We start from the raw sequence: 14,384 nt of genomic DNA, 5'->3' as shown, positions 1-14,384 counted from the left end.
TCCAAGCTTGTTAGAATGTCAATTTAAGTTGCAAACTTTGTTACACAATGTAAAGCCGCCAAACAACAAGTAGATGTTGGTAAAAATCTATACTTTTGTCCATGCACTGAATAATAACTATATATATTTGTATGAAATGATTGTTTTGAAAAATACAATTTTATTTGAAAAGAAAAAAAAAGACATTTGAGTAAGAATTTTTTTTTTAGAGAAATTAGAAATTCAAAGGGACACATGCATCATTTCTGTTTCTATATTCTTAGTGTGAGATTATGCACTCCTCAAAAACATTCACATTTATCTTCATGTAGGCCTTCTATTCATCCCCAATAGCCAACATACACAAACGAGCCATCTCTTTAAGCCCACCTCCTCCATAAAAACCCACTTTCTTCTGATAAGCTGCTACAGCACAGGCAAAGACACTCTGTAACAGAAGATAACACGTTACAAGGTGACCCACTTTGTTCGGAAGTGTTGTGAATGTCATGCGGATGAATGAAATGAAAGCAGATTGTGTTGAGTCAGAGACAGTTGAGAGGTTATAGTTCAGTTATTCTAGATAATCCTTGGTGAAACTGACTTTTCTTTCTTTCTTAGTGTAAAAAGTACATTCTGGAAACATTCACAATTAAATAAAAATGATAAACCATCCATTTACAAAACAGATGATGAACAACCTGAGAAAAACTCTGTCAGTCTACCGTCATCACAATTACAGATTACCGTGGATCTTCAAATGAACAAAATGTTCAGTCACGTGTACTTTGGAACTGATCAACAGTATTTGACTTATTTCTTTGTCCAGTGGAGACATCAGGGATATCATTTAAATGAAACCTTGCAAAGTCATCCAGTGGGTCAGAGTTGACCCGCCGGCGTACTTCATGAGCATGCTCGGCTGTGCTTTGCCTGAAGCATGTGATCAATCAAAGCTGACATCAGCTCATCTCTGTGTCGAGTCTGAGAGTCTGTCTGAAACCTGAGCTTTCGTTCAGAGGGATTACTTTTGATTACCTCATTATTTGACATCCGACATTGTAATATGTATACAGTATATAACAGAAACTCAGGTAAAGCATAATAGATCAACTTTTGTTAAATACCTCATGGGAGAAATGTTTTGTTCAGCACCTTGCTAATAAAATAATAAAAAGTTCATATTAATGTTGGGTGATGCATTCCATTTCAGTTACAATAATAAACCTGTTTTGTGTTTGTGCCACCATTTATGATGTTTAGCAATAAAGAAAAATAATTCTGTCATGTCAAGGTACTATAATACCTTTATTGGTTCAGTAAAACAGAGATGTTTTATACGTCAGTACGTATATATGTGTGTAAAATATGATAGCCTGGACTATTTTGAATTCTTACATACTGGAACTCTAAGACTTTATTGATCCCCAGAGGTGAAATTCATGTTACAACAGTACAAGAAATAGCTGTATATACATACAGCTTGTAAATCACTAAATACATTACAATATATCCCTGTCCATGTACGTATGTGATATGACATGTGTGCAAATATACATATGCAGAAGCAAAGAGTAATTTAATTTGGTGCTGTACAATACCACGTACAGTAGCAGTGATTTATATTTCACATAACAGTTAGGTGGAATTTACCGTCATAGCTATGAATAAGACCGGGTGTGCATGTGTCTATTACTGTTGACCATGTAATATACTGGTTACCTGTCCAGGGTGTCACCCTGCACGTAGGGATGGGCTCCAGAAATAAACTGCAGACGGAAAAACAGCAAAGGGTAACATGAGTGTAGAAAATTAAAGGATTTTTTTTGGGAAATTAACATTTTAAAACCTCTAAAAACTATTAAGATTGTTACATTAATTATTAACACCATATCTTACAGGTATCCTGCTTCATCTTACCCACAACACTGAAACCTCCAGCCGCACAGCTATTCTTGGATGAAATGTATATCACTGACTGATTGACTGAACTTTTTTTTTCTCTCTTTGCCCCCAGCTGTCGTCTGCCCCCTTGTGCACATGTGTATACTTGCAACCTCTGACTGAAAAGACATAATAGAGTAGTTTAGATTCTTAAACGCACCACTTAGTGTCAAGGCCATAGTTCTGCTCTATCCTCTTTATAACTGAAGAAAACATCACACTATGAAGTTTCCCGTGTCCACATGCATGAGTCTATACCACAACATTTTAGTAGAGTTTAAAATTCTGTGATTATATATGAGATTAAGATTTAAGCATGGAGATTCATTGATTACTTTATGCGTTTTATTGATTTATTTACCCTTTATGCAACTTTTCTGCAGAAGAATTTGATGCTTAACAAAGGTCGACGACTGAAACCTACTTTTCTACCATTTCCTTGTTCATCTTTTTCCCAGGTTTGTTGCACATTATACATGTTTGGTTTGACCGTAATTACAACACGAGACACTGACACATCAGCCGCACCCACGGGTGCTCTGAGCAACAGGAAAACCACAAGTCCCGGGTTCTTCTGTGTCTGTTTATTCATTTCTGTAGACGTTACAGCATTCTAATTGTAGGCAAACAGGCAGTTAAGGGAATTCAGTGGATCTTCTTTGGTTTGCGTTTCATTGTTTCATTCAAACTGGAAGATTAGGTCAAATTTGTTTGCTTTTTTCTGTCATGTCTGTCATGTCTGTTCTGTCATTGGTTGTTTCGCTCTGCGAGCAGCCCATAAGTCAACGCTCCCTCTCACTGTGTTTCATTGAATTTACTCTCTCAGTGGACGTTTCGCTCGGATTTCATTGATCTTGTGGGAACCAATTCCAAAACCATATTGATTTTTTTGTTTGTTTGTTTTTAAAATGATTAGCATAATCTTTCTGTCATGTTTTACCTTAATAGTGTCTTCGGTACCAGTAAGTACGGTTATTTATTGCCGATATTTTAAAAAACAACATTTGAAATGTTACATTTTCACATGATGTGAAATCTGCTGAGACAATATTCAATTGGGAATTTTTGCTTCATATTTTCAGGCTCGTCCTAGTGTTCTACCTCCGCTCCTATCACGAGGAGGAGCCACTCAAGCCGCAAACCAGAAACTTAATGCTGAGACGCCGGCACCGCTTTCTCCTGAAGTGGGGCAACCACAGCCTGGGGTGCCACAGCAGCCAGCTCCCCAGGGTGGCCCCCAGTTCCTGCCTCCCACACAATACTACGTGTGGTCAACACTAGGGGGCAGTCCAATGATCATGCCTCTGCAGCCGAACGTGCATGGATCTCTGCCAACGTTCCCACAGCAGCCTCTGGTAGGACATGAAGATAAAACATCTGCAGAAAAATATATATTCCAAACAAAACAATATATTTAACTTTTTTTGTATACTACTTGTACTTTTTTATATATTTCAATGTTATCAGTGTCTTATTGACAAAAACAACACACAGATACTGTTCAGTGAATTAGAATTTAATGCTTTATTGCTGTATTTTTCAGACTTTTCCTTACGTACCTCTTTTCTCATCACCCTATAGGAATCAAGCGGTAAGAAATTATAAACAAATATTTTCTGAGACAGATATTTCCATCCACTGTCAAACATAGTGCATGTACTGTTACGGTAGAATGCAAGAATATTTTCCAACCACAACCAGCTACTAAGTTTTCCTGGAAGGGCGGAGGTGTATTTAACATATTTATAGAGTGCATGTCTTTCCGTTACATGTGCTGTCAACATGTATTATATAGGACAGCTGAAGAAACCATAACATCGTTGCTGACATAGAGACATCCATACCTCAGCCGCAGACTGACACTTAATTTATTACTCTGGGATAGAAACGTGGATACAGTTTTGCCTTCAGCGTGTTTTTCCTATGATACTTTCCTGTGATCTAATGATCTGACGTTTGCAGTAGGAAAAGGCTAAAATGACAGTTTTGTCATGTCCCAGAGCAGAAAATGTGAACGTGAATGTTATTTTTCCTTTCCCACAGTTGTCCCCATATGGATTCCAGATGATCTTTGCACCACCTCTTCAACAAACTCCAGCAAATCAACCTCCAAACAGTCTAGTGTTACCTGCAGAAACACCTTCTGGAGTTGCTCCTTCAGGAAATGCACTTAATGCACCACCTCAGCCAATTCAGCAGCAACAGGTGTCATTATAAACTTGAGTCAGACTGCAGTGTTCTTATAATCAAAAGATAAACATAAACATATTCTACTTCAGAATGAGGCAAAATTTATACTCAGGCTCTCTTCTTTTCGTCCACAGAATCCTCAAATCGTTTACATGCTCCAGCAACCCATGGTAAATGCTCTGTAAATTGCAAAGATATAATCATGATTAACTCTCTGTCAGGTTTCATCATTTTCTTTTCTGGTTATTAATTATTTGACATTTTCTGTCAATCTTTCCTAGAGCGCTGCACTTGGCAGTCTTAGCTCAGAGGAGCTCCAGGTAACACCAAGCCAAGATTTTTATCTATCTGTCAGCTTGTTCAAACAATCTACTCAGTGAACTCAGTGATCCAATTGTCCCCCCTCCCTCACCTCTTACATATATTTCCTCTCTTCTCTGATTCAGATGGCAGCTACAATGGGCCAACTGGGTGTGTACTTGCCCCATGTGCTCACGAACCCGTCTACAGTAGCTGTTCAGCCTGTGAACCAAGCCAATGGGCTCACAAACCCAGAACAGCAAGGCACTGTGCAAACTGTGAACCAGGCCGCTGGGGTCACAAACACAGAGCATCAAGGCACTGTGCAAACTGTGAACCAGGCCGCTGGGCTTGCAAACCCGGTCCAGCAAAACGTTGTGCCAACTGTCGGGGCTGCGTCAGCTGGAGTCCAACAGACACCGGGGCTGGCCAGCTCTGGACCACAGCCGAACACTAATGCAATCCCTGTAGGTTTGGAGTCAGCAACGCAGGAGGCGGCCACTGTCCAAATACCTGTTGAACCCAATCTCACACCCGAACCGGGAAACTTTATCTGAGACTGCAGCCACCTGCAGAGGCAACTCATAACAGCACATTAGTAATGAAATCCGTAGACTAACAACGAGTCAGTGAAGTTTCTTGTGCATTATCTTTTATCTTAGTGGTTATTTCATGTATTATCGTTATTGCTGTTTTCTTTTTATTGAATGATATCAAATAAAAATAAACAAAATCCAAAGACCAAGTCTATGAACAGTTTTGAATTTTTTGTGCATCCATTGCGTGTTTTCATGATTTTGGTTTAAATATTCTTCTGGAAAACCTTTAACACTTTGGAGTACTGAAAACAAACATATCTCACCTTTTAAGTGGAAATGGTGAACATGTTTCTGTCAACATGGTCAATGGTCTTCTCCAGCCTGTGGGAAATGTCTGGCTCTTTTTCTACAAAGGTTTTTACATTTTTTACAAAAACCTTTTTCTGTCTGCTGTCCTGCAGAAAAATACTAAAGCTCTCTGCAAAGACAAACTGCTAAAAGAATCTCTTAACAACAACAATCCTGATCATGTTCTTACAGCGGGACAAAGTTTCCCTGCAGCAGTCTTTGCAATAAATATATGGCACACATCAATAAAACACACACATGACTGTCTGTGTAACCCTTTCTATGAATTTACCTTCATTCAAAGGCCTTGCATGGGAAAGTGTTTTTCTGCCCAGTAACACCATAATGTAAGAGTCTGTCTAATCATCATGATGAGACCTTTTTTTCCACAGTAAATGGGTTTTGACCCAGTCAAGTGCAGCACTTAAGTGTTCCCACAGGCTCAGATACAAGTGACTGTTTGAGGTCTGTGTTTTCAAGCTGCCACAAATTTACTGTTCCTCCGAAGCTATTAAACCAGTCTATCAACAAAAAGCGAATTTGAGTTGATATTGTTTGTTTTAATTGATTGTGATTGATGAAACGCAGAAATGTTAACTATAATACAATGAATTAGATTATAGCAAGTATACAAGAGGTCCATGTGACATTTCAGAATGACAGCTACAGTATGATGTTAGTTTGAAAAGACTCACTCATCAGATTTGACTCCACTTCACGTGCAACACCTTTTTCGGTGTAAAAGATGTTGCAAGGGGGGCCCACCTGATACAGCACATCAGTGATCAATCAAATGTGATTAATGTGCATTTCAAGCCAAAAATGCGTTCCGTGATTTCTCACGGAGTTATACCTGCCAACTTTGTCATCATAAAAAATGAAAATCCTTGGCAAATCACCAAAAGCTGTCACACGTTTGCTCGTCCTTTGTTCTGTCAGCAAATAAATAGGAGTAAATCTCACTCTCGTACTCACACCCCTCCTCAACAATCCTTCAGGACTTGTGTGCAGCCAGAGAGGAAAGGTAGGCAGCTAATATTACATGACATTCTTGGAGAAAACTTTAAATAATTTTCTGTTTAACTTCTGTTCAAATGCGTTGAATAATAACTCATAAAATGTCTTTGACAGCTTCATTCAAAATGAAATTATTCCTGCTTGCTGCCTGCATCCTTGGGATGGCCGTCTGTGCCCCTGTAAGGAAAATATTTCTACTTATTTATCTATCATGTACTGTATATTAACTCTGAATACTGTAAATATCTGATTAGAAAATCTTACCTCAAGGTCCATGTGGCTGTTTTGGAGCTTTTAATCATAACCCTAATAGCAGGTGCTACTTTGCCTGTTGAATCAAATGTTGCTTAATTTTGCGCTGACCTTCATTCCATTGATTTTGCAGTATTTTCTTCCTCTTTACAGCCACAGATGTACATGGAGTTTGACATCCGTCACGCTCCGGCTGAGGTACAATAAGACACAGCTCGGGTGTACAACGTGACACACATGCACACAAAAACCACAGTAAAAAGACACATTTTCAAACTGAATAAGCTCTGCACACAGGTCTGCTATTATGCGTTCACCACTGATGGTAATGCATCCACTCATGTGAAGGTTAAAATGTTTCATCTGGTCCTCACAGGCAGCCCAGGCTATTCCTGCTGGAGTCCCATTTGATAAACTGGATGTTGTAAGAGCTCATTTATAATGTTTATGCCCTTCTTTAGTAATTGTGTTTAATAATGACTCTTGTGTTAATCTTGATTTATTTCATTTCCAGATCCTTCCTGTCGATGCCCAGAAACATCTGGTTGCAGGACCCGTGAGTGACACTGCATTTGCTTTGATTTGTGTGTGCATATAGTACTTAACAGATGCTTAATCCAAAAGATGCAATGAAAGACTGTGCTGCCATCTGAATGAAAGATAATTAATAGTGGTCCACCGAAAGGTAGTTTCAAAGACCACAGAGTAGACCTAGATTATACCTGACGTAGTGTAGTTTTGAAGTGCATGTGTGTGCCTGCACGTGTTTTCATTGAAAGGTCCGAGGCTTCATCAAGCAGGAGATCCCACAGCCAAATGGTAGAGAGTCCAAGGATGTGGTAAGGGCCTGCAGATTACTATTTTTTCTGACAGAAGCTGTGTGAGATATTATTGAACTGATTATCTTTTTCACTTTCTCACATGCTCTAGTATATCCCCTTCGGTTTTGACGTGGTAGTTCCTGCCGCCGCTGCCCCTGCAGCTCCAGCAGCTCCAGCAGCTCCAGCAGCTCCTGCAGCTCCTGCAGCTCCTGCTGCAGCTCCTGTTGTTCGTGCAGCTCCAGCTGCTCCTGCTGCTCCTGCTGCCCCTCTTGCACCTGTTGTTGCTGCCCCCGTAAGAATGACTATGGATTTGCACCTGTTGTTGCTGCCCCCGTAAGAATGACTATGGATTTGCATTTTGAGAAATTGAAGTTTATTGACGAAACAAAAGAAGACTTTCAGCCATGTGGGTGGTCGGACTGATTTTAATGTACAATAATAGCCTCAAATGGCTGCAGCAGGTAGTAATCTGAATTGCACTGATGTGGTGATGAGGGCAACAGGTTCATTCGAGTATTGCGTCAGAGAGGCAGACTTCCAGTTATTTCTGCTGAGGGTGTTGAGAGACATCGATTCATCAGCAGACATGTGAGAGACGGTCCTCGCTCCTGATTGGCTCATCAGACGCCTCTGTCATTTCAGGCTGCCAAACCCAAAGGAGATGATGATGATGATGATGACGATGACTAAACAAACCACAGTCAGCAGGACGTGCACACGTTTGGGCACAGACAGGTACACATGCACACACAGAGTGCACCGTATTTCTCAATTATTCAGACTTTTATGTTACAACAAAATCATTTATGAAACAAAATCTGAGGATCATATAGTATCTTTCTGTGCATCCTTCTGTGTCCTATGTAGATGATGTATATCATTTATTCTTGATGTATTTGCTTCACCTCCCACTTTAGGTGACCAATAACCAACCAGCAGTCAGTGAGAGATGACCTGCCAACACTGCAGTTTCCTAAAATACAAAAAATATGATCCTATGCCTTTGAAAAATAACTGTTTCGTGTATTTTAAGGGAAAATGGTGCTATGCTATTCAATGAAAGACAGTGGAAAAAGTGCTGTGACTCAAAATTAAAAAAAAAAACAATTATGCATTGCAGTGAAATATCAGTGTGTTTTCTCTCACAGTGTTTACTCAATCAAATTTTGTATGCTTCATAATAAAACGAAATAACCCAGCAATTCTCCTCTGATTCTTTGCTTCCAATAAGTATGCATATTGAATATTATACTATATATCTGTGTTTAACCCACTTCTCGTGTATATAATTGCAGTACCAGCAAAAGTAAATCATGAATTTTAACTCTCTATAAGTTGTACAGTTAATTAAAAATTAAAAACCACCATCAACAATAACATCTGAAGACTATAAAAGCTAATAAATGTGAATAAAAGTGTCACTGTCTTCAAATGTCTAATTCTTCTTCTTCGACATGGATAAACAAGTTGTTCTACTGCTTTCATAAAATACATTTAATATGCAAGCAACAATATTATATTTTATGTTACATTTACATGATTCAATAGACACAATATTGCAGTTTCAGGCATTTATGCACCAGTGTTGCAGCTGTTACACTGGCAGAATGAACATCAAGCAGAGTGAAGGTGTGCGCTGCTCTAGACAGTGTAATCAAGCAGAGTCTGCTATTACGCAGAAAGTGGATTTGACCACTGGTCATTTAGTAAAGCTGAAGACTAGACACCTGCACTGTACCTACTCATTGGGCAACATCACTCCCATCAACTGTGATTGGCTCTCAGGTGAGCTGGCGCCCTATAAAAGACAAAGTGACTCTGTGGAAGATACGATCGACTGGCATCATCTCCTACATCGGCATCCATCATCCTCTCCAGTGGTGTTTCCCTCACAGAAGGTGAGCTATGAAGAACTTTCCTTATAGGATTGCAACCATTTGGTATGACCTCGACTGGATCTTTGTTAATGTAGTGATGAATTTTGTCTTCAGGACTTGGAAAATCTGCAAAAATGAAATTGGCCATCTTGTGCCTATGTCTGGCTAGCACAGTCTCAGCTGCGCCTGTAAGTTTAAAAAGAAAACGGGTTGCTCACGTGACTTAATTTTCTCAGTATGGGCAGAGTTGTAATCTTTCGTGATCTAACTATTTCTGTTTTTGTCTTCATTTTCAGTCATTCTTTCATTACCTGCCTCATTATGCAGGTTCCAGAACACAAGGACCTTCACAGGTAATCATGCATGCTCGTGTCAAAAGGTTATTGCTTTTACAAATGCATACATTTGTGTGGGCAAAGGTTTTTATGTGATGAAGCACAGCAGAAATATTGCTATGTAAAAATTCACTGTCTATTTGATGATTTTACATCCGCTCAGGTGAAAAACCCCTTCACTGCTGGCCAGGCTCTACCTGCGATACCTGGAGCTTACAGTGTGGAACTAGTACGTCACACTCTTCCTTTTCTCATATGATGAGATTAATTTTTTTTGTTAAGGAAATGTTGCTCTTGCTGTGATTTTGACCTATTCTTACAGTTTATTTTCTGTTTTTTTCCCTAAGATTTATCCTCACAGATTTCCTGGTACAGGTGGATCAAATCCTGCACAGGTAAGCAACGTTTCACAGAAGCATCTTATCTTTAAAATAAATGTGATTCAAACTGCTCACTCACTGATTTCCTCTCCTCTCTCGTTTTTTGCAGCCCTTTCCCTCTCATGGTTTCATCAAATACTCCATTCCTCAGCCACCAGGCAGACAGAGTGTGGAAGTCGTAAGTGTTGTTTTCTTTTTTTTCCATTTTCAGATTCTTAAAAGACTTCAGTTATTGCTGATGGAATCGCATTTTGAGTGATTTATTGAAATGTTTGTGCACTTTGCAGTACTACCCCTATGACTTCTCCCAGCAAAGGGTAAACATTTTAAACTTTGAGATATATATCATATCATACATAATGCATAATGTAAATATGAAATGACTTTTTACATTGAATGTGTTTGCTTTTGTTCCAGATAATGACAAACATGCCTCCAATGACAAATGTCCCTCAGATGCCAAATGTGAGACATTATTTGTTCTAAATTATGCCTTTTGTTTTCATATTTTTCAAGTAACATATTTGACCGAGCATGTTTATTTGTCTTTTCGCAGGTGCTTCCATTCGACTACCCCCAACAAAATATTCCCCAGCAAATCCCAAATGTGAGACAAATAAAAAATAAATCTTTGACAGTGTTTATTTGATTGATTCTGAGAGATATTTCTTCACTTCTCTCTCACTTTTCTCATGAGGTTTTACTTTTCTTTTGCAGATTCCCTCATTTGATGCCAATCCTATTCCATCCCAGGATCCCCTGCAGCCTCTCCAGCAGGACCAGCCCGCACAGACGAGCCAGGTACTGCAATCTACAGTATATATATCTATACTGCTAATACTAATACTAATGAATGCGCATATTGAAATTAACTGTTGATATGAATATAAAGTTAAATGACTGAGCTGTTTTGTTTATTTGTCTTTTCAGGTGCCGCCAAAGGTTTGAAGTGGATGAGAGGCATGAAAAGAAAATTTCTTCCTTCTTAACATTCAGACATCTGCAACTGGTTAAATAATTTGAACTGCAAAACATGGATTTTCTTGCTAAAGTTAAAATAAAACGAGATGATCATAACATAACCACTTATTTGATTCAGAATACTGTTACAGTAGTAAACTAAATTATGACATCTGCATAGAGTGAAACATATTCCTGAAGAATCCTCTGCTTTACTCAATAGTCTTCATAGATATTATGTCGATGACGCACTTTGTAATGCTGCATTTCCACAGCATATAACAAACGTGCTGCATATGTTTAATTAACTCATTCTAACTTTTCCTTACATGTCATTTTCTTAAAGAATTAAAAGTTTCCAAGCAATTTTTGATTTTCATGTGCTTATTTTTCTCTGTTTCAATATTTGTAGTATTATAGTATAAGCAACTTGTGATTAGTAACTCAACATTAGGGCTGAAAGCAACTACTGAGCTATTGAACCACCTAATTATTTTATCAATTAATCATTACTTTGGTCTATTAAACTTCAGAAAATAGTACAAAAATGCCCATCCATGAATATGTTTCACCTCTCATCCAAGAGACTATTTCAGTTCTGACTGACTGGTGGGAAAACCCAGCTATTTAGCCTTGGCTGGTTCGTTAACCAGACCAGTGTTTCCACTTGGTTAATTACGACTGTCATCTGAGTCTTTAGGGTATGTGGGTGTAAGGGTGTAAATGACAGTCGTTAAGGTCACTCGAGGTCCAGCGTGGACCAAGCAACAACTTCCATGGCTGGGAAATGAAGCCAATGCGAAAGTGCCAAAAACTGTAATTTCTCAAGCAGCCACATTAGGCTGGCTACAGAACATTTCAACCGCAGTAAACATTGTCATAAAGTGTCCAACTTCACAGCAGAAATAAACAACCTGGTACAAAAAATCATTTTGGTGAATTCTTTCTAACTCACCTGTTAAATTCAGCTCACACAATGAATTTTGATGGTTAACACTGAAGGTAAAAATAACAAGAACTCCATAAGACTTCTGTTCTGTAATGTAAATACAGTAGCCTTTGTGAGCCTTAAACACTACAGGCTATCCAGAGTCCATCATAATTACAGCACACAGTGAACATAATTTGCCATGGTGATTGAGCAAATGTAACTGTCTCGGAAAAAATAAATACCATGAAGGCAAAAGGTAAAAGATCTTCCTGATTCTCGCTCCCCTGGGAGACAAAAACCTGTCTCAACACGACCGAACACTTATCTCCTCAAAGACAGTTAAAATAGACAGGCGCCATCCTCTCACGCTATGACTGTCTTGTTTTCCACAAGTTCTCTTTGCTGGAACTTTAGATCGCATAAATTCATACCTTCTATCACCCACAGCAGAGGAGATGTTGACAGCAGGTTTAATAGCCTCAATTAGACTTGTCACAACTACAGTTTGATGACCTTTGCACTGCAGCCGTTCTGTGAAGTCACGTACAAATACAGAAACATATAATAAAAAGGTCAACAGTTTTCTTTTGTTTGTTTAGTTTAGTTTTTTTTTGTCATTAATTGCCAATTTTTGGCCTTATCAGACAATTTAAAAATGATTTTTGCCAATTTTTGGCCTTATCAGACAATTTAAAAATGATTTTTGGCTGATGAGGACAGGAATGTTTGAAATAAGTTGTCAAATAGCTGTCAGGATTGGACATGGTCATCATGGTGGTTTCAGAAGCAATATCAGAGGATCGGATGTTAAGATATTTAACAGAATACAGTCAGATATGGATGGACTTATGGATATTCCTTGAGTGTGTATTACAGCCCCACCACAATGCAATGCAGTGCTATGAGCTAGTGTCTGTCTTTGGCAATAAAGAGAAGAGGGTTGCTGTCAGTAAACACCTTGAGTTACTGTCTCTAAAAACTAAAGACCAAGTCCGAAACCTTGGCGTGTTGATAGACTCAGATCTGACCTTCAACAGTCACATAAAATCAGTCACCAAAACAGCCTTCTACCAACTTAAGAACATATCCAGAGTTAAGGGCTTTATGTCCCAAACAGATCAGGAGAAGCTGATCCATGCTTTCATCTCCAGTAGACTTGACTACTGTAATGGTCTTTTGACTGGACTCCCCCAAAAAAGTATCAAACAGCTGCAGCTCATTCAGAACGCAGCAGCTCGAGTTTTGACCAGAACAAAGAGATCAGAACACATCACCCCAGTTCTTAAGTCTTTACACTGGCTCCCAGTTAGCCACAGAATAGATTTTAAAGTTCTGCTACTAGTTTACAAATCACTGAATGGTTTAGGCCCACAATACATAAATGAAATGTTAGTAGAATATAGACCCAGTAGGGCTCTGAGATCTACTGACTCAGGTCAGATAGTGGAGCACAGAGTTCAAACCAGACACGGTGAAGCAGCATTTAGCAGTTATGCTGCTCACAACTGGAACAAACTACCAGCAGGACTGAAATCAGCCCCAACTCTTAGCACTTTTAAATCCAGGTTAAAAACTTTTCTATTTTCACGTGCTTATGGCTGAGCTCTTTTAAAGAACTTTTAAAGAATTTTTAATCATAATCCAGTGATTCGTTTATTGTTTTAAATTGTTTTCAAATTTGCTATTTTAATGATTTTAAATGACATTCTGATGTTTTTAATTAAATTTTCTTCTCTTTTTAATTTTTTATTTCTATTGCTATTGCTTGTCTTAATGTCAAATGTTTTTCCTTGCCTATGTAAAGCACTATGAATTGCCTTGTGTACGAATTGTGCTATACAAATAAACTTGCCTTGCCTTGCCTTGCCTTACCTTGAAGTGAACACAGCCAGACCTGGTACCACACACACAACCTTCAAAACAAGGGGTGGCCAGTTTGACAGGAAATACAGTCGCCTGCAGAAGTACACAGCAATCTTTCCATCAGGGAAAGTCTGTAAATCACTTTGGCAGTGTAACAGTGTTTCCTGTTGGTCTCAGAGGCTGTACTCGAACCTGGTCCAGTCAAACTGAGCAGAAGCTCAGGAGCCGAGAGACGTCAGCGGGAAAACCAATAAATATATATATAAAAAACAAAGTCATTGTTGGGAGAGACACTGATTTGTAGGTGACATATAGTGGTAGACATGAAATAAAAACACTTAGACATCAATTCTACATTCATGTGGACTTTTTTTTACCCAAATGTATATATTTTTTTTATTATTTGCTCATTCAACCCTATGTATGATATAAATGCTGCATTCTGAAATTGTAAGAGTTATAAGTTATTTATTAGCTATCATCGCTGTGGTTTCTGTGATGACACGAGGCACAAAGCACAATTTATTTGAGTTGGCAAAAGTTCGACTTTCCTGTTCGTACTCAGTTTATAACCTCGTTGCTCTTCTCTCTGTCTTGTTTTTTTTTAAGGTGGCAAAGAAAGGAAGAATCTCACCATGTGCCAAGACG

General features: G+C 38.7%; 2 protein-coding genes across 2 annotated transcripts; both read left to right on the top strand.

Moving 5' to 3' along the window:
* The first annotated feature begins 6,279 nt into the window (after positions 1-6,279).
* Positions 6,280-8,576, top strand: scpp7 (secretory calcium-binding phosphoprotein 7). Its single transcript, XM_019267476.2, has 9 exons — positions 6,280-6,324; positions 6,432-6,496; positions 6,723-6,767; positions 6,946-6,993; positions 7,084-7,125; positions 7,349-7,408; positions 7,500-7,682; positions 8,033-8,125; positions 8,308-8,576. Exons 2-8 carry the CDS (start codon positions 6,443-6,445, stop codon positions 8,078-8,080), a joined length of 480 nt encoding a protein of 159 aa, XP_019123021.2. The 5' UTR covers positions 6,280-6,324; positions 6,432-6,442; the 3' UTR covers positions 8,081-8,125; positions 8,308-8,576.
* Positions 8,577-9,243: 667 nt separating this feature from the next.
* scpp5 (secretory calcium-binding phosphoprotein 5) lies at positions 9,244-11,200 on the top strand. Its single transcript, XM_027283801.1, has 11 exons — positions 9,244-9,288; positions 9,382-9,455; positions 9,564-9,620; positions 9,766-9,831; positions 9,950-9,997; positions 10,092-10,160; positions 10,270-10,299; positions 10,400-10,447; positions 10,539-10,589; positions 10,700-10,783; positions 10,913-11,200. Exons 2-11 carry the CDS (start codon positions 9,402-9,404, stop codon positions 10,928-10,930), a joined length of 525 nt encoding a protein of 174 aa, XP_027139602.1. The 5' UTR covers positions 9,244-9,288; positions 9,382-9,401; the 3' UTR covers positions 10,931-11,200.
* The last annotated feature ends 3,184 nt before the right edge of the window (positions 11,201-14,384 follow it).

This window comes from Larimichthys crocea, chromosome X, assembly GCF_000972845.2.
Source record: "Larimichthys crocea isolate SSNF chromosome X, L_crocea_2.0, whole genome shotgun sequence".
Classification (NCBI taxonomy): Eukaryota; Metazoa; Chordata; class Actinopteri; family Sciaenidae; genus Larimichthys; species Larimichthys crocea.
Note: the sequence above shows the minus strand (reverse complement) of the source record. Positions and strands in the feature narration are given on the sequence as shown.